Below are 26,894 nucleotides of genomic sequence, written 5' to 3' on the forward strand. Positions count from 1 at the left end.
TGGATCATGTCAGTTATTATTGCTCCATCTGCCATTTTTCGCTATTGTCCTTGCTTGCTTACCTAGTCTGATGATTCAGCTGTGCAGATCCAGACGTTAATACTGGCTGCCCTTGTGTAATGCCTCGATCATGGGCTGGCATATGCAAATATTGGGGCGTGCACCCCCACTGTTACGTAACAGTCGGTGTTATGTTGAGATTCGCCTGTTCTTCGGAGATCTTTTAAACAAATGAGATTTATATAAGAAGGAGGAAACAATAGAGTTTGAGACTCACTGTATGTCATTTCCATGTACTGAACTCTTGTTCAACTATGCCGAGGTAAATTCAATTTTTGAATCTAGGGCACCTTTAAGTGTAACATGTTTGAAGAGATGAGGCAGAGAGAGAGAGAAATGCACACACAGTTTAATAACAAAAGGCAAAAAACAAAGACACTCCGAACCCGGAAACTGGCAAGTAGTCCACACTGTAGCAAATTAGCTCAAAATAAATATTAATAATTAATCATAACTAGTTATAATTAATTATTAATATTTGAATCAGTTAACCCTTTAAGACCTGAAGGCTTTTTTAGAGTTTTTTTTTCTGAGCGACACACACAAAATTAAAGACTCATAACTCCAAAACTGTAGCAAGGAAAGTCAAAAGGTAGGTATCATTTGATAGAAAACATTTAAAAATTTTAAGAAAATATAAATTACATTACATTTGGACATTTTCTTGCTGAGAAACAGCTGATAAAAGACAAAAAATACATATAATTTTTTTTAAATAATTTTTCTTTTTTTTATTTGACATGGAATAACTCAGGAACGCAATAAGATCGCTAAAAAATTCTTTTTTGGTGATGCTCTCCTATATGTGATTTGCATTTATTTTAAATTTCGTGATGATAGCATAAAGAATAGTTTGAAAAAATGTTGTTCATTTTTTCCGCAGCCAGGTGGCGCCAACGGGCGGTAAACTCCGGTTTAGAGGTGCTTCTCAGCACTTGTTAGGAGTTTTTCAAAATGGTTAGATGCATTAAAAAGATGAGATTCTAAGCTTTAAAATGATATCTATTTTGTGTTATTCAACGTTGGAAAACGAACATGGATGGGTCCGGGAACATTGGATACACACTGCATCCCGGAGAGATGAGAGACATGTTTTTAGCCAAGTATGTTAAATCATTCCGTGAGTAATATCTTGTGATCAACGCAATATATTATATTGATTTTGGATTCATTTTAATCTTGAGAATCTGCTTTAAATATTGATGTGCCATTTTGTATGATCTGTGCATTTTTCATGAAGTTATGAGCACGTGAAATATACATACTTGTATTCAGTTAGCGGCTGGGCTGTTTTTGTTGTAAACACATATTTCTCAGACTCATTAGAGGGCGAAAACAACGCAACAGAAGCATGTTGGAGGCTTGATATGAAAGTTTAAAGTCTATGGATTTGTATGCAAAAAGAATTTTTGTGCTACCTATAGGGCTGGGTATCGTTCAAAAAATTTCGATACCGAGACGATACCGATACCTTGACTTCGATACCGATACCTGAACGATACCTTTTTCGATACCAATTTTATAAAATCTGTTTTAACAATATTACATTACCTCAAAAAAATCTTTGGTTTTATATTTTAACTTTGTTGACTTTTTTCAGACTCAAAGACTCATCTCCTGAGCCACTGCAGGGAATAAAAAAGCACAAATGAACAAAATTTACCCAACACAATAAATCAGTGCAAATAGTTTTAACAAAGTTTAGTTTTCAGTATGCGAGGCTCTTTTTAAATCACTCAGCAATTGTTGTTCTTCTTCAAAAAATGTATTATTATTAACAAGATCAAAGCGGAAGACGAGTGACGCACGTTCGTTGCGTCTTACCGTGAAATAAGAGTTCTGTGTCTTTATTAAAATAAACACATTAATGATTCATCTCTCATCCACCCGCCATTAATTGGAATGTTATTTTTTTATTACTTGGCCCGACCCACGGATTATCCGCAGTATGGCAGTATCAGGAGGATGCTGATACCCTTTTCCAGCAGAATTGTTCGCGTTCTGGAGCCAGAGCATGTGCTCGTGCAGGCGAACTAGAGGCCGTCGCGAACCGGTCGCGTGTTTCCATAGACTTAAGGAACGAACGCTGTAAAGCTGCTGTGTGTTGTACCTGTCCAGAACTAGTCTAAAAACATTGCGCGTTCCGCTGTTTCTGCAGGCAGCGCGACACTTCTGTTTTCTGTTCACAGTATCTGTAGTGAACCGGCTGCTCGCATAAACAGCCGTTTCTCACCCTTCCATTCGGAGATAAACTGAAAACGAAACCGTTGATTCACTCGCCCTCTCGCACATAGGGTCTCTCTCGGGCGCATAGTTATAGATATAAATATAAATAACAATGTAGCGCAACTTGCTCATCAACGAGACAGCGAAAGCATTTCTCCGCCCCCTCTCCCCGGCTCCATTCTGAGGTACCGAAATTTGGTACCGAATGACAAGACACTTTTCGATACTCGGTTGTATCGACGCAATTCGATCGGTACCTAAAAAGTATCGAGTTCGGTACCCAGCCCTAGCTACCTATATGGATTCAGTTTTTATTGGCTTTTAAAGAGAGACACGCAAATGGGAGCGCTGACGCTCCATCCGGTTTTAACGGGTTAATAAAATTAACTTAATGTAATAAAATTAATATTACGATCAATTAACCTGTTGTCCAGTGAACACACAGTGTTAATTGTTTATTAATTCTAAGAAATGTTCATTTCCAGGTTATGGGAAATAACAATCTTATTCTACTAAAAGTCTATAGTCAGGATCGACATGAATAGGGACTCCAGTATATGAGCATGTTTGTGTCGTTTTGTGAGGAACACAGAAAATGGTGCAGTGAAAAAAATCACATAGAACTAATTTATTAGCATATTAAACAATCTTTTTAGTAGGTGAAAATATACAAGTTTAATGCGAGTAAAAATGAAGGACAGAAAGTCTTTACTGTCATTGTATTATGCAAAATACAATGAAATTTCGCTGCACACACGCCACCATATTTCTAATATGGTTATTGAATATAACTTCTGAAGAATGAAGGTCTGTTTGGGGCAACATGAGGGTGAGTAATTAATGACTGAAATTTAGACTTTTTTTCCAGGAGACTTGATTTAATGAATGAATTGAAATTATTAAAATCTTCCAATTAATACCAAGGTATAAAACCACCATCTTACGTTTTCCTGTTGTTATTTCTTTCGACATCCCTCCTCCTCCCCCTCTCCTCCTTTTTGTACAATTTTGCCTGTTATAGGGGGTCAATCTGCGCTTGAGCTTCTCTCCGAGCCCCTCTATAGCAGACAGCAAGCCAAATCTGTTTGGCTTGATTATATGGGCACATGAACTCTTGAAATGAGTGTTATGGGTAGAATCTCTCTACAGTCTATTCTGATTCATCAACACAGTTTCATTGATGATCCAGAACAAACAGTAAACCCAGGATAGAGCGGTTGAGTGAATGTGGTCTGGACTGTGTGGATGAGGCTCATTGTGTCTCCAGAGACGCTGTAGAAGGACAGAGTTCCTGCACTGTGATCCACATACACTCCTATTCTACTGCTGATGGACTTTACAGGGAGTTTAGTCACTTCGTTTTTGTGACTGAATGAGGAACTGGAGGAAGAGCAAGAAAAACTCCAGGACTGATCATTACCTCCAAACAAACACCCTACCCCTTCCTCTCCCTTCCTGCTGATGCTCTTATATGACACTGATATACGCACATATTCACCACTCCACTCAATCTCCCAGTAACAGCGTCCACACACACTCTCTCTACACAACACCTGAAACCACACATCAAATCTGTCTGGATGATCAGGATACGGCTGCGCTGTGTCAGTGAATGTAATCACTCTGTTCTTTTCAGACAGATGGAGATATTTATTCGCTGTGTTCAGATCCAGATTGAGCTGATGGGAATCTGATGGAGAGAAAACACATCAGAATCAGGAATTATGAATCCGATGTTTTAATATATCTGAACACTTCATGTTCAATATATCATCAGTGTCTCAGTACAGTTTACCAGATATCCTGTGAAAATCATCATTAACATGATAAACTCATAAAACTCTTCTGTCATGTTTTCTTTCTCCTTCATAAAACACACTCAGTGAGTTTCTCTGCTTGTTTTCTTAGTGACTTACATTGTAGGAAGTTGTTCCTGGTTCTGGGAACAATGTTGGTGAAAGTGACTGTGGAAATCAACAGACATGAAGAGTGTGATTATCATGACAAGAGAAAATGATCCCTGCATCCGTTCCTAAGACATTTCTAATATGATCTTCTACATGATATGAGATGATGGAGGATCATTTCTGAGAGCAGATGAATCTCCAGGACTTTACCTCTGTCAGAGATCTTCTTCAGCTCCTCTTTGCAGAAATCCTCCAGTTTGTCTCTCAGCTGACGGACAGATTCTCTCACTCCATCAAAAGAGGAGAGAGAACTGAAGGGATCGTCATTTACGTCTGTAGATTCAGGAGGAGCTGAGAGAGACTGGAAACTCTACAGAAAACAGAAATCAAAGCTCATCACCTCCACACTTCAGCCAATAACCTGCACTACTGTCAGATTTGAGCAGCTCTTGTTGATCTTTAGTAACTCTCCTCAATCCAGCACTTTCACAGCATCAGCTTCATTCTTCTCATGTTCATTATATCATGTTAGAGCTGTAAGTTCTAGTGTTTGACACTTACACTATATGTGAACTTTCTAGGAAATCACTTGGATGATCAAACATCTGGCAATAACAAATGTAACAGGTCAATTCAGGGCCTTTTCTAGACACAGGTAAACTAGCCATTGGTCTAGTGTCCCACCAGCTGGAGGGGGCGCCAGTGAGCACCTCAATGCTCCCATTACCATGGTAACAAAATCACACAGCACTTTAGTAAACATAAGAAAAATATGATTATTTTAAATGTATTAAATTATTTAAATTATATATTTAAAGCAGCAGTGAAATAATGCAATTTTTTAATAAAAAACAAAAAACAAAAAAAACATTTGTGCAGAAAACATGAACGTGATTCATTCACATATGGAAAAAAATCTAAAGGTCAGTAATATACCAACATCTCTTTCACATAATCATAAATAATCAATATCCTAATCAAATGCATCAATGGCCATCTTAACTGTATTATATTGTGTAAATTGGACTCTAAAAAGTTTAAAAACATACAGGGAATGTCATTAAAGCCTTTGTTTTAATCACAGAATTATAGAGCAAAGTTTGCTAAATTCAAATTTGTGTGATAAAAAGGCATTAATATGTGATAAATTTGTTTACATTAATTTAATTTACTTAGAATGTGAAGTAGTATTACTAAATTTAATATATGCTTCAATTTGGGATAATTTAATTTTTAATAAAGTCTGATTGAAAAAAGAATAGGCTACTGTTACATTATTGAAAAGGAAGAAACAATACTGTTGTATTATCAAAGGAAATAATATAACATTTTATTCTAAGCTTTGTCCATTTATTTTTCATTTAATACACTGTGTGTCTAGAGATTGGAAAGACTAAAAGCACCCTGGAATAATTTTGACAAGGAGTGAATACAGAGCGGGGTTTTTGTTATTGATCGAGCAGCGAGTGGTTGTGAGACGCCTGACCCCGGTCACATTGTAGGCTTGAGTAGATTTGCTCAGGAAAAGCAGTTCAAAAGTTACGAGCAGATGGACCATTTATAACTTTTTAGCAATTATAAGAGTTTTCTTAAGAGATTTCCAGAGCTGAACTGCATTTGTAAGTGCGTCTCTTTCAAAAGAAGAAGATCAGATGAGAGTCTGACTGATGATTATATAATAACCAAACACACAGATCAACACTTCAGTCAACGGCTCATTCTGCTCTCATGAAATGTTTCTCTGTGAGTCTCTTGCTGAAGTCCACTATGATCCTGTTCTTCTAGATCTCTGTTACCTGCAGGAAATGGATGTGATCCTGTGTGTGTGAAAGCTGCTCCAGCTCAGCGTCTCTCCTCCTCAGATCATTGATCTCCTGCTCCAGTCGCTCCAGTCGTCCTTCAGCTCGACTCACTGCAGTCTTTTCCTGATCTCTGATCCGCTGTGTAGCCTCAGAGCGGCTTCTCTCAATGGAGCGGATGAGCTCAGTGAAGATCCTCTCACTGTCTTCCACTGCTGTCTGTGCAGAGCGCTGTTAGGACACACATCACAATCACACAGTGGCTTCAGTGAGTCTGACTGAGACTTCTCAAACTTCTCTTCTTCTCCAGACTCACCTTATGAGACTCCACAGCCTCTCTCAGCTGCTGAAGATCTTTCTCTCTCTGCTGGATCCTCTGCTGGAACAACCTCTGCGTCTCCTTCAGCTGGTGCTAAAGGACAAACCAATGACAGGAGAAACATCACAAAAATCAAGTAAACAGATATGAATCCAGTATCAGTGCTGAGATTGAGTGATTAAAGATTTTGCATAATAAGGTTATAGGTTCAGTCATAAGTGCCATCATTTCATCAATGTCTAGTTTTGTAGGGAAAGTTCATGCAGAAATGTAAATTCTTTCATTGTTTACTCATCCTCATGTCTTTACAAACTTGTTTTTTTTCTTGCAGAACACAAAAGAAGATATTCTGAAGAATGTCTCTGTTTCTAGAGCCCAAATCAAATATGGCGACACGTCAATAACATCAAACCTCACTGGCTCATGCATGTCACATGACTAAATGTATTCTAGTAGGCACCATATAAAAATTATGAACCTGTAAATGAGCATAACGGGACCTCTTTTCAAACCTGTTTCTCTGTCCTCTGTGCTGCAGCTGATACAGTGTCGTGGTTTTTATGTTCATACATCGTACACAGCACACATATACACTTCTGATCAGTGCGGCAGAAAACCTCAAGGATCTTGTCGTGTTTCGGGCAGATCATCTCCTGCAGTCGTCCAGTGGCATCAGTCAGATTGTGTCTCTTTCCTTTAAACAAACTCTCATGTTGTTCAAGGTGATTCTGACAGTAAGAGTTCAGACACACCAGACAGGACTTGACGGCTTTGTGTTTTCTTCCAGTACAGACGTCACACTGCACATCTCCAGCTCCAGCATAACAGTCAGCAGGAAGTTTAATCTTCTTCAGTTTCTCCACCATTTCAGCCAGAATGGTGTTTTTACCTAAAGCAGGTCTTGGACTGAAGGTCTGTCTGCACTGAGGACAGCTGTAGACTCTCTTCTGATCCTCCTGATCCCAGCAGCCTGTAATACAGATCTTACAGTAACTGTGTCCACAGGGAATGGTCACTGGATCCTTCAGGAGATCCAGACACACTGGACACATGAACTCATCCTGAGAAAATCTGGCTTCTGCCATTTTACTGCATGAACACAGAGACACAAACACACAACAGCTCAGTTACACTTCAGTTTCATTTTCTCTTTCTCTGTGTCCTGGTTCTGTGTTTGAGTGACGTGTGCAAATGTCTGCAAGTCTGTACAGTCACAAATCGTAAAACGTCCACTAGATGTCAGTCGCAGACAGACATTCAAAGAATATACAGGTGCATCTCAATAAATTAGAATATCATGAAAAAGTTTTTTTTTTGTAAATGAATTCAAAAAGTACAACTTATATATTCTAGATTTATTAGACATAAAGTAAAATATTTCCAGACTTTTTTGTTTTCATTTTGATGAATCAGTATACAAAAAAAATCAGCATTTTAAATTATTAGAATATTTAATTTCAAGTTCTATTAAATTTATTAAATAATTCTCAGGGTAGAAATACTGGGTTTAGGTCAGTAATCCCAACAGCAGTCATGGGGAAGTCTGCTGACTTGACAGTTGTCCAGAAGATAATCATCAAGACCCTCTACAATGAGGGTAAGCCACAGAGGGTCTTTGCTTAAAGAGCTGGCTGTTCGTGCACGTCCTGATATTGCTGAGTTAGATGCGTTCCTGGATCAACATATTTTGTTGATCCTCGAATAACATTCTAGTCTGAAAATGTAGTCTTAACCCTATTCCTACCCCTAACCCTACCCATAAGTTATCCCAAAAATCAGAAGGAAATGATCGATGAATAACACTGATGTAGAAGCACCAATTCATGTTTTTAAGCCTAAACTTGACATAATCTGTAAACTTGTCCCTCAAATCTGATTGGTTGATTTGAATGTTGTACCAGGATCAACAAAAATGTTGACCCAGGAACATGTTGAACTCAGCAATATCAGGTTATGCGCTGTTTGCAGAGTGTTATGCCAAAGCATATTCATGGAAAGTTGACTGGAAGGAAAAAGTGTGGTAGGAAAAGGTGTACAAGTGAAAGGAATGACCGCAGGCTTGAGAAGATTGTCAGACGAAGCCGAGTTAAGAACTTAGGAGAGCTTCAAAAGGAGTGGACTGAAGCTGGAGTCAGTGCATCAAGAGCACAGCACACAGACATCTTCAGGAGATTAGTTACAACCGTCATGTAACGGTGGCCACCCCGATTTAACTTAAAGCATTAAAGTTTCAATTGCTCGGGCGCCAGACAAGTCAAAACTTGTCAAGAAAAAAATAATAATTTTAGTTTCCCGGTACAGCTCATAAACCACCGATACAAAAAAAAAGTACGCCATTCAAAATGGCTTAAATGACAGTCACTGAATGAAGGCTTTCAGATCAGGATAAATGTTATTTAAAGAAAAAAAAATAAACACAATAAGACAGTTACTCAATTCATTTTTCAACAGAATTTGTATATTTCTTTTGTCAGTAACAACCAAAATACCAAAAACATTCTGATTCACATTGCATAATTCACAATCGATTTTTCTTTCCCTTTAACCAGTTTTCATAGAAAATTACTAAATTTCAAACCACCACAATATAAAACAAAACAAAACAAAACAAAAAAACAGACCAGCGATCATCTCGCTCAGTGTATTTGTAGTGAGGAAGCGAGCGTGTTTGCGTGCGTGTGTGTGTGTGCGTGTTGCTATGGTTGCTGGCTGCGTATCGGCCACACTACTGGACGGAGAGCCCTGGAAATAGTTTGGGGACTTCAATGCGAATACCTGGGCAGGCGAGACAAACTTGGGTTACGATGCACCCGGCAGATGAACCATTCCGGAGATCAATTCCGCCGTCACTCTGCGATCGCGTCCAGTTGCCAAGGAACAGGTTAGGCGAGTTCCCGTGAGGTTAGAAGATGTCGGAGTCAACCAATGCGAATACCTGTAGTAGGCGAGTCAAACTGGGAGGTAGCTGGAGGTATGTTGCACCAGGAAGGCAAACAGTGCAGAGCTCAGTTCCTGACGTCACTTTAGGATTGCACCCGGTCAGCACACAGAAAATCCAGCAACAACAATGGCAGGCCTTCAGTTCAGGTAGCATGTGTCCCACTTCAGTAACCAACACGTTTCTTTCTCTCTCTTTTTCTTTTTTCTTTTACCTGTCTTCCTTCCGTTTCCCCTTCCTTTTATACCATTTCCTCTTTACTTCCTGATTGATCATTTCCGCCCATTTTGGAAAAGTAATTTGTATGCATTTTTTTTCCTGTTTTCTTTTCAGTTCGCCACAGTCACATTCCACGTACCAAGCCACTTCTGAACCAAAGACAACGTCAGAAGCGTCTTACCTGGCCTAAGGAGAAGAAGAACTGGACTGTGGCTCAGTGGTCCAAAATCCTATTTTCAGATTGTTTTAGATTTTGATGTTGATATTTCTATTTACCTGTTTCAGTGTTGTTATTTGCTTGCTTTTAAGTTAAAGCGGAACTCAGTAAGATTTGCGAAGCTCCGCCTACATGTTCCTTCAGTGAATCACACTGTCGTAAATACTCCAAGCGCTGCTCTGGACTACAACAACTACAACGCTCACCAGCGCAGTAGTTTTGCAAATACAGTACAAGAAATCTCGATGGAGGTGGGTAATTTTTGAAATTGTCTTATAAAGTCATAATATATACATTGTTTTTGAATTACCGTAAAGCATTTTGTCACTCTCTCATGAACATGAGGCGAGTAGGCGTGCCAGAGGGGGTTAGTGCACATCTCAAACACACCACTACAAGTCAATTAACCATCGTAAAACTATTTATGAAGGTAAAAAAAGTTACTTAGTTCTGCTTTAAGGCCATATATGCTGGAATGATTATAAAATTAAGTAACTACAATACTTCCTTTGTTTGTTATAAGATAAGTTGACTAAGCAACAGTTGTGAAATTTAGGTTTTTGAGTTTGATGATTGTGTTGGGAAAATTCATTGATCATTGACGTATTAAATGTAGAAAATAGCCTGTATGAAAAACACTGGAAAGCACCGGGTTTTCTGCTCAGAAAGTACCAAACGTAAATGTATTGAATGTAAAGAACAATAACAAGCTGTGGAAAGTACCAAAAAGACCATTTAAAATATGTTTTTTTAAAAATTGAATGGTTGGAGATTCGCCACCATTAAAAATAAAATGAAGGAGGATTCATAAATAATGGGGGTGGTGGATCCGAAATGATCAATATTCATATTCATGCATTTTTATTAATATTTATGTTAATCGTTTATGGCTTATGATTTATCAGTTGCACTTTTGATTTCCTATATTTATGTACTCATACTTTATATATATATATATTAATTCTTATCATATTTTCAAGTATTTACTTGTTATTGTACCTTTATGGTTATTCTTATTTTATCTTTAAGAGTATGTATGCTTGTTATGTTCAATTGTTCTTCAAAGTGTTCCAGTGTGACAGGTCACGCTGATACGTTTGTGGTTAGACACTGGACGCCTGAAGAATTAGCCTAGTGCTCATTTGAATCTGATCAAAATATGCTTGCTGACATTTAATACCGTAAGACCTAAGGGTTAAAACAACTATTTTTGACACTGGACCAGTGGACGACGTAATGGGTGAAATTAACCTTTTTCATTTTAACAAAAAACATCAGTTTGAGTGGGTTGGGAATTTCCCTGTATGCTTATGGTATAATATGGTCTGGGTTATTGATAATTTAGCTTTTTCTCTCCTTTGCTCTCCTGGGCTTCTGCTTCTTCTCTCTTATCTCCAAATGTCTTAATGTTTTAATTCTTTTTGATTTTCATCTATTAGATACAATTCTCTGGATTTTACAATACTCTAAATTTATTATTAACTAATTATTATTGACTAATACTTTATGATGGTTATTTTACCTTTTGGTTTTATTAAGTATTTTCATTATCGATTAAAGTTTGCGTGTGAGGCTAAATTTTTTAATGAATAAATAATTTTTCATCAACGTCATCACAGCCTGGATCTCATTTTCCCAAGTTTTTGCATCAGGTGGCAAAACGTCAAGGTGGAGCTAAAAGAAAAAGATAGCTAGAGGAATCCCCATTGGATCTGTAACGATAAGAAAAACATATAAAACTAGCTGATTCGCCCTTTAGATCAGATGTGAAGCTGGCATCTCACTTTGTTGCCTGGCAATAAAGATTGCCTTTTGAAGACCTGGAACTTCTGGCTCTGAGAGCTTTCTTTGAGAAAACATCAGAAACAACTTAGGGCACTGCAGACTGGCCACAACATTGTAACCATACACAAAGGTTAACAATAAGGATGAAGAGAGCATGTTGCAACCTAAAGCGGCGGTGAGCCAGACGAAAACTTCACTGAAGAAGAGGAAGAGTGCTATAAGAAGATGACAGCATAGGTGACAAAGGAAGGACATCTGGCTTAGTAAGCAAGAGATACAGAGACTGATATGCCTGTAGAAGGACACCTGAGGGGCGCTTAACAGCATCTCCAATACTGCTGGGTAAAACTAGGACATAGAGCTTTTTAGCTTAAGCTGAAAATTTCTTTTGTCAGAAATTTACAATTAACAATATTTCTCCTTTCTGCCTTAGGAGCATCTGGATTCGGCAGAGGTCTGGTTTGTGTAGTGGCAGGATGTTGTCACCAGCTGAACAGATTTTGAATGGAAGACCAATTTTAAAAGGAGAAAAAACTAATTCTTGCAGTTGTGCAACATCCTGCGGCCAAAGAGAGACAACTACATTCAGGAAACCAGTGCCTGTGGACCAGCGTGTAGTGATATGCATATGAAGACTGGCCACAAATGTGGAGTTCAGAACCATCTCCCATTTATTTGGGATTGGTCAGTCAACTGCTGTCACTATTTCCGGTCATGTTGCCTCTGTAATTGTGAAAAATTTGCTTTCCCTCAGAACACACTCTGTGCATGAATTCAGGGTTTCTGTGACTGGTGTGTTTTCCCACAATGTGGAGGAGCTACTGATGGGACTTATGCCTGATTCACACTGGATGTACAAGCAGTGCGGAGGCAGCGCAGTGCTTTCACACTGGCAGCGTTTGTCGTACACAGCTAAACCGTTGCTTGTGTACTGCAAATACAGATGAGTATCGTCTATTCTGTTATCTGTTATCCTACAAGGTGTGGTATCACCTTCAGTTCTGGGATATCAATGTGGGTTGCAGGCAAGGTCCATGATACCAGAGTGTTTGGCAATTCATACTTGTTTGAGAGGTGTCAGAGTGATGCACTGTTCCCTAGTATCACAGAGAGGTTTGCAGGAGAGGTGCCAGTGGTGATTTTGGGGATGCAGCATATCCACTACTGCCATGGTTGATGAAACCATAGCCTGAAAACCAACAAACAACCCCTGCACAACCCTTTTAACAACTGGCTCAGCAATGCACAGATGAGTGTGGAAAGGGCATTTTGCCTTCTTAATTGCCTTCACAATTTTTTTTTAAAGTTAATAGTGTGGAATATGATGAGATTGACGTTCATAAAGAAAACAAGACTCGTGAATTGAATCCTCTCCATTCAAACGCCACGTCAAGAGATGCCTTGTGTTCATGTTTCTCAAATCTGTAGAGTTTTTTCTGGGGGGCTGGTGCTGGCACTTAATTCATATTGTTCATTGCATTGCACTTTGTTTGTTAACATGCACTATATTTTTCTATGTGATGCTGCCACTAAATTCATATTGCTCTTTCCAAGAACAGTGTGGACATCATTTGTCAAGACAAAACATCAGCTAATGTCCAAAATATGTTTTATTCAAAGTAAACTTTTAAAGCACTTTCAGTGGTATCAACTGTTTGGTTACCCCCATTCTTCAAAATACCTTCTTCTGTGTTGGTTGGATACTAGATTTAAGGCCGATTATTTTGTTGACAGCATCATACCACTGGAATTTTTTTTTTTACCTCTCTCCTCAATTTCCTGTAGGAAGTCCTGGAAAAAGTTAATTTCCTTGCTGTATTTCAGAAAACTCTTCTCAACTAAGACAGGGTGGCATTTCTCCAAAATGAAGGCTTCATCAACCATAAACAGACATAAACAGATTTAATTTGCATTTGAACAGATGGCTCAAACAAATGAAATTATTAGTTATGTCATCATTTACCCACCCTCATAAGTTTCCAAACCTGTAAAATATCTAGGTTCCGCCAGACTGCCTTCCGTATTCAAGTTATGAAGAAAGTGTAAACTGGCATTACGTCAACTAGGGTTAAATAGGGTAGGCATAGGACGTAGCGTAAGCTTTGTGAACTGCAAGAGTTTTACACTTTCTTTGTATGCTGAATACGGAAGACGGCTCGTGCAGAAGCTATATACAGCTCTGGAAAAAATTAAGAGACCACTCCAAGTTCAGAAATCAATGTTAAGTGGTCTCTTATTTTTTTCCAGAGCTGTATTTCACTTTATAACTTGTTAAATATGGATTTTTTTTTAACATAAAAATGCATCGCTTTGCTTCAAAAGGTCTTTATTAACCCCCCGGAGCTGTGTGGAGCACATATTTATGATGGAAGGATGTGGATGGAAGCACTTTCTTCAGCTCATACTCTACAGCTGATCCCTATCACTTTTATGTTTCTATAATGTTATGCTGTCATAGAGGTGTAAATTCAATTACATGTTTTAGCATTGAGGTCATAGTTTGCGGGGGTGTTGTTGTCTTTAGCAAGGCAACAAGTGCAGGCCTGAAAAACATGATGGAGCAGGAACAAAGACCAACCCCTTACAGGACAACAGCATGGTTTCTGGGGCAGGTGGACCACTGGTTTGACATCATGTCCTCTCACCACCCAGTAATGGCACTGAGCAAACACAAGATGGAGGAATACCAAGAGGCCATTGAGTTCCTCCAGGACACCACCTAACTCTTAAATGGACTGAAGATTGGATGAACTGGTAGCTGGAAGCTTGTGCAAACAGGATTTGTGATGGCAACATCTACATTTCTATAAATCCAACAGACATGCTGGCCCAGAGGCACGTCTGTGTTGATCAGCAGGTTTACCCAAGACTGTCTTGAAAACCTGTTCAGCTGCAATAACAGAGGAATCCAGTCCAGACTCCAATAGAGTTTCAGTATCATTTGGGCAGTTTCTTGCAACAGTGAAATCAGGAAGCTATCAGGAGGATGACAACTTTTGTCTTTTGGCAGACTTCCTGGACACAAAGCGGACACATCCCAGTCCTGGCGTCACAGTGGAGGAGCTGATGGACTGAGACCAGTGATCTCTATCATCTTACAGGCTACACTGTGAATAAAGTGATCAAAGATTCCAACATTTGTGATGATTGCCAAAGTGCAGTTAAGCAAAATGATGATAGTCCTTTAGGAAAGCACAGTGTTTTAGTGAAGCTAAAGGAGTTCAAGCCAGGTGTACTTTGTCGGCCATCACCAGAGGCCTTCGATGTAGTCTGCCAAATCGAGGAGCTGTTCTGAACCAGGAAAAAGGGTAGACACTTGTTCAGCAGGCTTCCTTCATGTTGTGGAAAACGTTGATCGTTGCCATGGCGGAGTGTGGTCTGACCTTTGCTTCTGCAAATGTCCCACCACCTAGTGTGGCTTCAGCATCAATAGGTATGAAGGGTCTATTTTGCCTGTTTTGTGGTCTCAGCTGGAACTTGAGACTTACTTTATCTAGGTATAAGTCTTTCTTTAGGCTTCTCTATTACCTTCTAAAAGAGAAAGATTCTGAGAGATATTCTAGTTTCAGGTGTATACATTAATCACTAGAGTATCACTTTTCACTGTTATCAGTCACAGGGAGCCATAAACATGAGTTATGTTATGCAGCTGAAATTCTTCACTGCATTCTTAATAAACATGATTTAAGTTTTTTGGTCAAAATTCAGTCTCCAATTGTTTCAGCCTCTTCAATTTTAAAATTGCAATTAGCAATTCTACTTTCAGTTATCAGTAATCTGCAGTTATGCTTTCTTTTTACTGGGATCATCCACATTTATACTGCATATCCTGTATGTCTTTTGGTGTAACACCAAATCCCTTTAAGACAAGGCATTTCATTCAGCGGCCATCTTTGAAACGCCTCTTGGGCATCCAGCTCCAATCTCTTTGAATGGGGAAACATCAAATTCTCCAAAGCTGTTTACCAAGCTTTCGATTAAATTTCATATTTGAAATCACCAATGAAATCTGACAACAACTGTCATAAATTTTGTTTCCAAATGCTTGAATCATGACAAAAACGACATTGGATCAAGCTAATGTGCAGTCCTAAATGCGCATCTCTTGTGTCTCATTTCAGAGGCGCATGTCTGACTGTTTCTACAGGAACAGGAGCTTCTAACGGACACTGCAGTGATGCGATGACTTTACCAGTCGGTGATTGGCTCTCATTTAGACGGCGGGACTTATTTAGCCATATTGCCCATTGCATTTTCTCCCATTCACAACAGTATGAGTAACAGTACGTTCACTCTGTGAGCCTTCATTTTTGCTCAGATCTGATTTTTTTTGTATAGCTGTTCATGTTGTTTTAAATGTGGCCAATATCATGTGAGCTGACCTGCATGCACCAAAAAATGATACAAACAGGGTTGCCAGGTTTTAACCACAAAATCCACTTAATTTCTTCTCATAACTACTCCAAAACTAACCCAGTCGTGTTCTTTGGGGTATCCCAGTAAAAACATTCACGTGTGTCTGAGACTGAGACTGATTAAACACAATGTGTGTGGGAACAAACATGAAAACTAAAAACTTAGCAGCTCTTCAGGACCAGGAATGAGGAAGCTGCTTTACAGACACACCTGTTTTAAACACGTCACTAAAACACAGAACCAGGAAACAAGAATCACCTGAGTTCAGAGTGCACTCACCTGAGTGTAGTTGAGCTGTTGTGCGTTTGTGTCTCTGTGTTCATGCTGTAAAATGGCAGAAGCCAGAATTTCTCAGGATGAGTTCATGTGTTCAGTGTGTCTGGATCTCCTGAAGTATCCAGTGACCCTTCCCTGTGGACACAGTTACTGTAAGATCTGTATTACAGGCTACTGGGATCAGGAGGATCAGAAGAGAGTCTACAGCTGCCCTCAGTGCAGACAGACCTTCAGTCCAAGACCTGCTTTAGCTAAAAACACCATTCTGACTGAAATGGTGGAGAAACTGAAGAAGATTAAACTTTCTGCTGACTGTTATGCTGGAGCTGGAGATGTGCAGTGTGACGTCTGTACTGGAAGAAAACACAAAGCCGTCAAGTCCTGTCTGGTGTGTCTGAACTCTTACTGTCAGAATCACCTTGAACAACATGAGACCTTCTTTAAAGGAAAGAGACACAATCTGACTGAAGCCACTGGACGACTGCAGGAGATGATCTGCCCGAAACATGACAAGATCCTTGAGGTTTTCTGCCGCACTGATCAGAAGTGTATATGTGTGCTGTGTACGATGTATGAACATAAAAACCACAACACTGTATCAGCTGCAGCACAGAGGACAGAGAAACAGGTATGAACTTAAAGAGTCCCATTTTGATCATCTCAGGCTCATAATTTTGTTTATGGGGTCTACTAGAATACATTTACATATTTAATGTCCGTTTACACCCTCTCTCTGTCTGAACACTGTTTTAGTTTACTTTATAATGCTTGTAATGATGATTAGTCTCCATATATAACTCCATATGTAGCAGTCATTATAAAAATGGTGAGAACACAATAAAAGATTGATGTTGTGAACTGTTGAGGAAGAGTGTTAAAAGTTCATTTTAACTATCAAGTTAATCTGCATTAGGAAGGCCAGAAAGGGGAAGGAGTATGTTATAATTCACAGTAATCATAAAAAAGTAGGCAAAAAGTACCTGGATGACCAACCACTTCTGAGATTCTGAAGTGTGCATACGATGGACTTTATCCCATGAGGCCACTGGAGAGGATTTATGGCAGTGAAGCAATGCAACTGATGCTGGTAGATCATGTGATAATGACAACATGGTGAATGTGATTTGTCCAGATTACATTCATACTATATAGATCGTACTTTTTAGCAGTCGTAAAGTAATTACTTATTCAAATATAAGTACTTATTCAAAATAAGTGTTATGCAAGATAAAATCATGCAAGTTTGGAAAGACATGAGGATGAGTAAACAATGAAAGAATTATTTAACCTTATCATGAAAGATCTTTAACCCCTCAATCTCAGCACTTCACTGATACTGGATTCATATCTGTTTACTTGACGATTTCTGTGATGTTTCTCATGTCATTGGTTTGTCCTTTAGCACCAGCTGAAGGAGACGCAGAGGTCGTTCCAGCAGAGGATCCAGCAGAGAGAGAAAGATCTTCAGCAGCTGAGAGAGGCTGTGGAGTCTCATAAGGTGAGTCTGGAGAAGAAGAGAAGTTTGAGAAGTCTCAGTCAGGACTCATTGAAGCCACTGTGTGATTGTGATGTGTGTCCTAACAGCGCTCTGCACAGACAGCAGTGGAGGACAGTGAGAGGATCTTCACTGAGCTCATCCGCTCCATTGAGAGAAGCCGCTCTGAGGCCACACAGCGGATCAGAGATCAGGAAAAGACTGCAGTGAGTCGAGCTGAAGGACGACTGGAGCGACTGGAGCAGGAGATCAATGATCTGAGGAGGAGAGACACTGAGCTGGAGCAGCTTTCACACACACAGGATCACATCCATTTCCTGCAGGTAACAGAGATCTAGAAGAACAGGATCATAGTGGACTTGAGCAAGAGACTCACAGAGAAACATTTCATGAGAGCAGAATGAGCCGTTGACCGAAGTGTTGATCTGTGTGTTCGGTTATTATATAATCATCAGTCAGACTCTCATCTGATCTTCTTCTTTTGAAAGAGACAAACTTACAAATGCAGTTCAGCTCTGGAAATCTCTTAGGAAACTTTTTCCTGAAAGATATATTGAGATTCCAGACATCAACAGCTCAAAGCTTCACTAATATTAGTTCAAGTTTCCCTCAGCTAGATTTCCCATCATCTCTTATATTTTTACAAACTTTGACTTAAACTACAAATTTTGAGTAGTAAAAAATCAGATAATCTTCAAACCTGCTGATACATTTTATAATAATTTTCAGTAACACATTAATGAATTTGACAGTGAAAGTCCTCAAACAGGAAGTGAGGCTGTATATTAGCGATGCTTCAGCGTATTTAAACCACAAAACCTGACCTTGGGATCGTGTCCTAAGAGTCCTTGTGAATTTCAGAGCCACTAACTGCTCAAAAGTTATAAATAATGATCAATCTACTCGTTGCCTTTGAACTGCTTTTCGTGATCAAATCTACTCAACCCTGTCATGTGACTCCATTGATGCTCTTGATCTGTTACATTTATGTTATTGTCAGATGTTTGATCATCAAGTGTTTTCCTAGAAAGTTCACATACAGTTTAAGTGTCAAACACTAGATCTTACAGCTCTAACATGATATAATGAATATGAGAAGAATGAAGCTGATGCTGTGAAAGTGCTGGATTGAGGAGAGTTACTAAAGATCAACAAGAGCTGCTCAAATCTGACAGTAGTGCAGGTTATTGGCTGAAGTGTGGAGGTGATGAGCTTTGATTTCTGTTTTCTGTAGAGTTTCCAGTCTCTCTCAGCTCCTCCTGAATCTACAGACGTAAATGACGATCCCTTCAGTTCTCTCTTCTCTTTTGATGTTGTGAGAGAATCTGTCCGTCAGCTGAGAGACAAACTGGAGGATTTCTGCAAAGAGGAGCTGAAGAAGATCTCTGACAGAGGTAAAGTCCTGGAGATTCATCTGCTCTCAGAAATGATCCTCCATCATCTCATATCATGTAGAAGATCATATTAGAAATGTCTTAGGAACGGATGCTGGGATCATTTTCTCTTGACATGATAATCACACTCTTCATGTCTGTTGATTTCCACAGTCACTTTCACCAACATTGTTCCCAGAACCAGGAACGACTTCCTACAATGTAAGTCACCAAGACAACAAACAGAAAAACTCAGTGTGTTCATGTTCTTTGTGGGGGTGGGGGGGGGATGGAAGCAATATCTTCGATAGCGAGGTGTTGAGGTGTTCTTGGGTGGCATTTGTATATGCCAAAGATTTACAAGATGAAACTTGTAATTACTAAGAAAATGATCTGCAACATTAACAACATTCTACTCAACGTTTCAAATGCATTTGCATTTTATTATTATTTTTATTTTAATGCACATTTTCCACATTTACAAAGTAGGACAGAGAGCATAACTATAAGCCCTACTTGGCCGGTAGTTGTTTTTTAGGGGGACACAAGGTATGTTCCATTTATAGATGGTAGTCTGTGATTTTATTGCCATCTGAATCCAGAATGTCTGTGTTTTTCTCCGACCACCCGCGTAAAAATCCCCAGCCAAATTACCCACAATTTTTTGACAAACACCAAGGTCGTGTGGTAATTTAATTGCCATCCGAATCCACATCTCTAAGTTATTCTGGCAGCAACAGGTGTGCATTAGCCTACCTTTTCAAATATGTAGCCTATTATATTACATGAAAAATATAAACCAAGCAGCTTCATGATTACCTGTAAATTAGAGGCAAGACAATTTTATTTGTATAGCACATTTCATACACAATGGTAATTCAAAGTGCTTTACATAAAAAAGAATAATAAAAATAGAACATAAGGAATAGAAATAACAGTAAAAACAGAGAATTTTGCTATCTGGATGGAAGAGCTAGGAAGTCTTCAGGGAGTTGTTGTTGTTGTTGTTGTCGTCCATCAGAGTTGGATCTAAACGGATCTATCCATCAGAGCGGATCAGAATGGATCTTCCTCACACAACAGGACTGCTACCTGTTAAGACACTTCAAACTGATAAACACAGTTTCAATCTCCCCTTTTGCCAAGACACCTCAAACTGCACCACACAGCCCTAATCCCCCTTCCGGAGATATCTTACCTATGCAACGCAGTTCAAATTTCCCCTTTGGAAATTCCCCTTTGGAAAGTGTCCTGACTGTAATCCAGAGATATCTTAACCATGCACTACAGCTTAAATTTCCCCATGGTTTGTCCCCTTATCCAAATTTACCAAATTTTAACCTAATCACAAATGCTTTCTTCCTAATTCTCCCTAGCTCTTTCAAACCAGACAGCAATATTTAAAATGCATTAAAAAGTCAGAATAACAAGATGATACAAGATAAAATACATTAAAAATGAAATAAAAACAGGAAAAAGAATTAAAATAATAAAAAGATAAGTACGTATAAAGATAAAGTGCAAACAGTTCAGACATAGCACAGTGCTCAATCAGCAAATGCATAGGATAAAAAGATGTGTTTTGAGTCTTGGATTTGAATGTGGCTACTGTTGGAGCACACCTGATCTCTTCTGGAAGCTGGTTCCAGCTGCGGCTGGCGTAACAGCTAAAAGCAGACTCTCCTTGCTTTGAGTGAACCCTTGGTATTTCTAAGTGACTTGATCCTGATGATCTGAGTGATCTGTTAGGTTTATATTCTATGTGCACATCCTGCAATGTATTGGAGGTCCTAGGCCATTGAGTGATTTATAAACAAGTAACAGTACTTTAAAATCAATTCTAAATGCAACTGGAAGCCAGTGCAAGGACCTGAGGACTGGTGTGATGTGTTCATGTTTTATGGTTCTGCTCAGAATCCTGGCAGCAGCATTCTGTACGAGCTGCAGCTGTCTTATGGTCTTTTTGGGAAGACCAGTGAGGAGCCCATTACAATAATCCACCCTGCTGGTGATGAAAGCATGAACAAGTTTCTCTAAGTCTTGACTGGAGACAAAGCATCTAATTCTTGCAATATTTTTGAGATGATAATATGCTGATTTAGTTATTGTCTTTACATGGCTACTGAAACTCAGGTCTGACTCCTAAAATCACACCAAGATTCCTGACTTGATTTTTAGTTGTTTGACCCCTAGCAGTGAAGGTACATGTTCACTTTGAGAACTTCATCTTTGTTTCCAAACGCAATGATTTCAGTTTTGTCTTTGTTTAACTGAAGGAAGTTTAGACACATCCAATTTTTAATTTCATCCATGCAATGGCACAGGGAGTCAATGGGGCTGTAGTCGTTAGGTGATAGGGCTAGGTAAATCTGGGTGTCATCTGCATAGCTGTGATATGCAATTTGGTTCTTTCTCATTATTTGGCTCAGTGGCAGCATATATAGGTTGAACAGGAGGGGTGCAAGAATTGAACCTTGAGGGACTCCGCATATCATGGATGTCCACTCAGACTTATGGTCACCGATACTCACATAATAACCTCTCCCTTCTAAGTATGACCTGAACCATTTAATGAACCATCCCAGAAAGCCCAACCCAGTTTTCCAGCCTGTCAAGAAGAATGTTGTGATCAACAGTGTCAAACGCAGCACTGAGGTCGAGTAGAACCAGCACTGATAATTTACCTGTATCTGTGTTTAAGGCGAATATCATTTATTATCTTTATGAGTGCTGTCTCTGTGCTGTGATGCGGTCGGAAACCAGATTGAAAGTTGTCAAAGTATCCATTCAAAGCTTAAGAACTTGTTCAGCTGATTGAAAACAACTTTTTCAATGATCTTGCCTATGAAAGGAAGATTTGAAATTGGCCTGTAGTTGCTCATATATGGTGTTATCCTAGATTGCTCTTTTTCAGGAGGGGCTTGACAACTGCAGTTTTCAGGGATTTTGGAAAAGTCCCAGAGAGAAGTGAGGCATTTACCACTTCTAGGAGATCTGCTTCTAAACAGTTAAACACACTTTTGAAAAAAGATGTGGGAAGTGTGTCAAGGGCGCAGGTTGATGTTTTAAGGTGCTGTACTGTTTCTTCCAAAATTTTACCATCAATTGCTTCGAAAACAGACATAATAGCTGCTTTCTGATGTTGTGATCTGATCTGTTTTACCCCAGTGCAGCTCAAGGATGTGCTGATCGCCTTTCTGATATTATTAATTTTCTCAGAGAAGAAGGAAGCAAACTCACAAGCATTTGCTGTCTGAGAGCATTTCACTGGGAATCTGACTTGGGGGGTTTGTTAGTCTCTCTACAGTAGCAAAAAGAGTGTGGGTGTTGTTTAAGTTTTTGTTTATAATATTTGAGAAGAAGGTCTGTCTAGCTTTTCCTAATTCCACATTGAAAGCATGAAGAATATCTTTATAGATGTTATAATGGATTTCAAGTTTTGTCTTTTGCCACATGCGCTCAGCTTTTCTGCATTGTCTTTTCATATTTTGCACTGCTGTTGAGTTTCTCCATGGTGATTTTTGTCTGCCACTTTTCTTCCTGACTTTCACAGGAGCAATGTTATCAATGGCATTCTGTACTTTTGAGTTAAAAGAATCAAGGAGAAAATCAACAGAGTCTGCAGATATGCTATAGAGGCAGCATTAACTTATTTCCACTAGATTCCCCATTTTTAAAATGACAATTTGAGATAAAATGCAAGACAAAACAAATGTAACTATTTAGTGTCTGTCTTAGTGCTTTTAAACATGATATTTAAATAATCAAATAATAAATAGGATATTGCTACATTAAATATGAATTTATTCCATTTTATTAACAGCAGACATTCATGCAACCAACCGTGTGAGCAGCGTGCGCGCTCCTGCAAAACTCGCTCCTCCACCGTAAATAAATCGCCATCATAATGCTTGAGTTTGATGCAAATTTATTACTCGTGACTTTAACAAAGATGTAAATCTTTGAACTGGGGATTTAACATATTCTTCAAAAACAGGAAATCTTCTAAAACTACTGAATAAATATGATTATTTTTCACTGAAAGCCAATTAAAAACATCCAAGATTTAGAGGTAAAATTACAGTAGAAAAGAAAAACTTTTCAAGAGTTTCAGGAAAGAACAAACTGAAACCTCCTCTGGAAAATTACAAGTATGATTTTATCCTAAACAGGATTTTGTCTCTTTAAAAAAAGCTCAAGTCTACAGCACTGAAAAGCACCAACAGTAGACCTACAATGCTTAAAAAATTTTATAAATCAATTTATTACACTTACTGTTGAGTCAATTTAATGAACCCTTGCTGAATTAAAGTATCAGTTTCTTTTAAAAGAGAATCATACTGACCTCAAACATTTGAATGGTGTAAATATAAAAATAGGCATTTAAATTATAATAAACACAGAATAATAACCAACATTAATATTCAGGGAAGACTGATTAGACTGACCCAAAAAACACTGATGTAAATGATGATTTTTTACAGGATATCTGGTAAACTGTACTGAGACACTGATGATATATTGAACATGAAGAGTTCATTAAAAGATCAGTTTCATAATTCCTGATTCTGATGTTTTATCTCCATCAGATTCCCATCAGCTCAATCTGGATCTGAACACAGTGAATAAACGCCTCCGTCTGTCTGAGAGGAACAGAGTGATTACTGTCACTGGGGCACTCCAGCCTTATCCTGATCATCCAGACAGATTTGATGATGTGTATCCTCAGGTGTTGTGTAGAGAGAGAGTGTGTGGACGCTGTTACTGGGAGATTGAGTGGAGTGGAGATTATGTGTATATATCAGTGTCATATAAGAGCATCAGCAGAAAAGGATCGGGTAATGAGTGTTGGTTTGGACGTAATGATCAGTCCTGGAGTTTGTTCTACTCTTCCTCCAGTTACTCATTCATACACAATAAGATAGAGTCTGAACTCCCAGTAAAGTCCATCATCAGCAGAAGAATAGGAGTGTATGTGGATCACAGTGCAGGAACTCTGTCCTTCTACAGCGTCTCTGGAGACACAATGAGCCTCATCCACACAGTCCAGACCACATTCACTCAACCGCTCTATCCTGGGTTTATTGTTGGTCCTGGATCATCAGTGAAACTGTGTTGATGAATCAGACTGACTGTAGAGAGATTCTACCCATAATGCTTTGAGCTCCTGATGAATCAGTAACAGTGAGATGTTATAGAGTCTCTTATTTTCTCTTCATTTCATTAATACTACAGCTGAACTTCTGTCAGTGAAATAACATGTCAGAATAAATGTGTGTAATCATTCCTCATATAGACAGTGAGATCAGTTTGTGTGTGTGTGTGTGTGTGTATGTGTGTGTGTGTGTGTGTGTGAGAGAGAGAGAGAGAGAGAGAGAGAGAGAGTCATGATGAGTGATATGTATCTGTTGTTCTCAAGCTCTATTTGTGTTTATGGAAATCAGTCATTCAGTTCTTATTGTAGTGTCACATTAATAATTTTTATTATTACTATTGTGGTGCCCACAAGTTGAACATATAGAGACATTCACCCAGAGACTGCCCCTTTAAGGGAGTGGGTTGCGGGATATAGTTTTTCCGGGTTAACGTGGTGAGAGAGTTGTTTACATCTCTCGCTCTACCGCTGTACCACTGTACCGCTGTTGTGTTGTATTGAAGTGGAGGGTAAAACTGACTCGACGTACATCTGTCTCCTGTCTCCTCACTTATTACACTCCACATTTGGTGACCTCGACGTGAGTTGGATAAGGCTGAAATATGTCACACAACGGCGGTGGTGAAAATGATGCGGCCGCGGCGCCCGCCGCCGCTAGCGGTGCGGCTAATCTCGGCGCGATCTACGCTGCCACCATCAAGTTGCCGGACTTTTGGCAGCACAATCCACGGCCGTGGTTTCAACATATTGAGGCCCAGTTCCAGCTGAGAGGGATAACGCAGGATGTTACAAAGTATTTTCATGTAGTAGCGGCTTTGGATGCCTCGACGACAGCCAGAGCAATGGCGCTATTAGAGGCTCCTCCGGCGGACGGCAAATACGACGCACTTAAAACATTCCTGTTAAGCCTCTTTGAACTGTCGGAGCTAGAGAAGGCAGAACGCCTGCTGTCCCTGAATGGCCTTGGCGATAACAAGCCATCTGAGTTAATGGAGAAGATGCTGGCTGTGTTGGGCACGGCGGATCCATCATTCCTTTTCGCCCACATATTCCTGCGGCAGCTTCCAGCACCTGTGCGCACCGCACTGGCCAGTTCCCCCCTCCCTTCCTCCAGAGACTACCGGGCATTGGCTGTGGAGGCAGACAGGATTTTTCTCGCTAACCGGCAGCAGTTTGTCCATGCGCTGTTGCCCCCTCAGCACACGTCTGCCCCATTCACACCGCCAGTGGATGACCAGGGTACTGCAGCTGCTGTGACGGCCCGCCGACAGCGTGAGGACGGGTGGTGTTATTACCATTCCAGGTTTGGGGCCAAAGCCAAGCAGTGTCGCCAGCCTTGCAGTTTTGGAGCACAGGGAAAAGCCAGGGCCGGCGCTCATTAGCAGCTATGGGCGCTGGCCGGGACTGCAAGCTGTTATTCATCACTGACGCTTTGTCTGGCCGGCGGCTGCTGGTCGATTCTGGGGCTCAGCGCAGCATACTGCCAGCGAAGTCTGTGGACACCATGGCTGGCGGACATGGCCCCCCTATGGATGCCGCTAACGGCACACCCATTCGTACTTATGGCACGAGGTATGTGGAGGTGTGTTTCGGCGGGCGGCGTTTTGGCTGGGATTTCGTCATGGCTGCTGTGTCTACATCTCTCCTGGGGGCGGATTTTCTCTGCGCTTACCGATTGTTAGTGGATGTTACGAACTGCCGCCTGATAGACGCCCTTTCTTTTGCTTCGTACCCCTGTACACTGGGAGGGGCGGGGGCGCTTTGTCTGTCGAACACGCTTGCCACAGGAGACCTGTATCAACGCCTACTGGCTGAGTTCCCTGACATCACCACGCCCACATTCTCATCAGCGGTGGCTAAGCATGGCGTGGAACACTACATCACCACAGTGGGTCCCCCAGTCTATGCACGGGCCCGGCGTCTCGACTCTGCTAAGCTCGCGATCGCCAGGGAGGAGTTCGCCACTATGGAGCACCTCGGCATCGTGCGACGCTCCAACAGCCCGTGGGCTTCCCCCCTGCATATGGTGACCAAAGCTGATGGCAGTTGGCGTCCCTGTGGTGATTTCCGTCGTCTAAACAATGCTACCACCCCGATAGGTACCCTGTACCACACATACAGGACTTTTCCGCTCATCTAGCCGGTGCCACCATCTTTTCGAAAGTGGACCTGGTTCGCGGTTACCACCAGGTGCCGGTCCACCCGCAGGATGTCCCCAAGACAGCAGTCATCACACCCTTTGGCCTTTTCGAATTCCTACGGATGCCCTTCGGCCTCAAGGAGGCAGCGCAGACATTTCAGCGCCTTATGGACTCTGTCTTGCGGGACATGCCTTTCCTGTTCGTTTATCTGGACGACATTCTTGTGGCCAGCGCGTCCGCAGACGACCACCTGACACACCTCCGGGAGTTGTTCGGCCGGCTCAGTGAGCATGGTCTCATCGTCAACCCGGCCAAGTGTGAGTTTGGCCGGTCATCTATCACCTTCCTGGGCCACCACGTCACCCCGCAGGGAGCCGTCCCCCTCCCTTCCAAGGTGGACGCCATAGTCAGTTTTCCATATCCACGCACTGTGCAGTCCCTACAGGAGTTTCTGGGCATGGTGAACTTTTACAACCGTTTCCTCCCCCATGCGGCCCAACTCATGCGTCCCTTGTACAATGCTTTGCGGGGTGGGAAACCGGCAGATGTGTTGGATTGGTCCCCGGAG

At 40.4% G+C, this 26,894-nt stretch overlaps 2 protein-coding genes across 2 annotated transcripts; one reads left to right on the forward strand and one right to left on the reverse strand.

The window, feature by feature from the left end:
• Positions 1–2,846: 2,846 nt before the first annotated feature.
• On the reverse strand, positions 2,847–7,447 carry LOC125244904 (tripartite motif-containing protein 16-like). Its single transcript, XM_048155291.1, has 6 exons — positions 6,824–7,447; positions 6,309–6,404; positions 5,990–6,223; positions 4,372–4,563; positions 4,203–4,236; positions 2,847–3,976 (listed from the first exon to the last, which is right to left on the reverse strand). Exons 1-6 carry the CDS (start codon positions 7,394–7,396, stop codon positions 3,450–3,452), a joined length of 1,656 nt encoding a protein of 551 aa, XP_048011248.1. The 5' UTR covers positions 7,397–7,447; the 3' UTR covers positions 2,847–3,449.
• Positions 7,448–16,155: 8,708 nt separating this feature from the next.
• LOC125244900 (tripartite motif-containing protein 16-like) lies at positions 16,156–24,149 on the forward strand. The gene is made up of 6 exons (XM_048155286.1): positions 16,156–16,790; positions 17,565–17,660; positions 17,747–17,980; positions 18,892–19,051; positions 19,205–19,252; positions 23,620–24,149. Exons 1-6 carry the CDS (start codon positions 16,218–16,220, stop codon positions 24,147–24,149), a joined length of 1,641 nt encoding a protein of 546 aa, XP_048011243.1. The 5' UTR covers positions 16,156–16,217.
• The last annotated feature ends 2,745 nt before the right edge of the window (positions 24,150–26,894 follow it).

Source organism: Megalobrama amblycephala, linkage group LG14, assembly GCF_018812025.1.
Source record: "Megalobrama amblycephala isolate DHTTF-2021 linkage group LG14, ASM1881202v1, whole genome shotgun sequence".
Classification (NCBI taxonomy): Eukaryota; Metazoa; Chordata; class Actinopteri; order Cypriniformes; family Xenocyprididae; genus Megalobrama; species Megalobrama amblycephala.

Excerpts from the sequence above, each read along its gene's own strand:
- LOC125244904 (XM_048155291.1), bottom strand. The coding sequence starts at position 7,396 with ATGGCAGAAGCCAGATTTTCTCAGGATGAGTTCATGTGTCCAGTGTGT. Across the intron at positions 6,405-6,823 it reads CACAGAGGACAGAGAAACAG|CACCAGCTGAAGGAGACGCA; the intron begins GTTTGAAAAGAG and ends TTTGTCCTTTAG. Across the intron at positions 3,977-4,202 it reads CAGGAACAACTTCCTACAAT|ATTCCCATCAGCTCAATCTG; the intron begins GTAAGTCACTAA and ends TCTCTCCATCAG.
- LOC125244900 (XM_048155286.1), top strand. The coding sequence starts at position 16,218 with ATGGCAGAAGCCAGAATTTCTCAGGATGAGTTCATGTGTTCAGTGTGT. Across the intron at positions 17,981-18,891 it reads ATCACATCCATTTCCTGCAG|AGTTTCCAGTCTCTCTCAGC; the intron begins GTAACAGAGATC and ends TGTTTTCTGTAG. Across the intron at positions 19,052-19,204 it reads GAAGAAGATCTCTGACAGAG|TCACTTTCACCAACATTGTT; the intron begins GTAAAGTCCTGG and ends TGATTTCCACAG.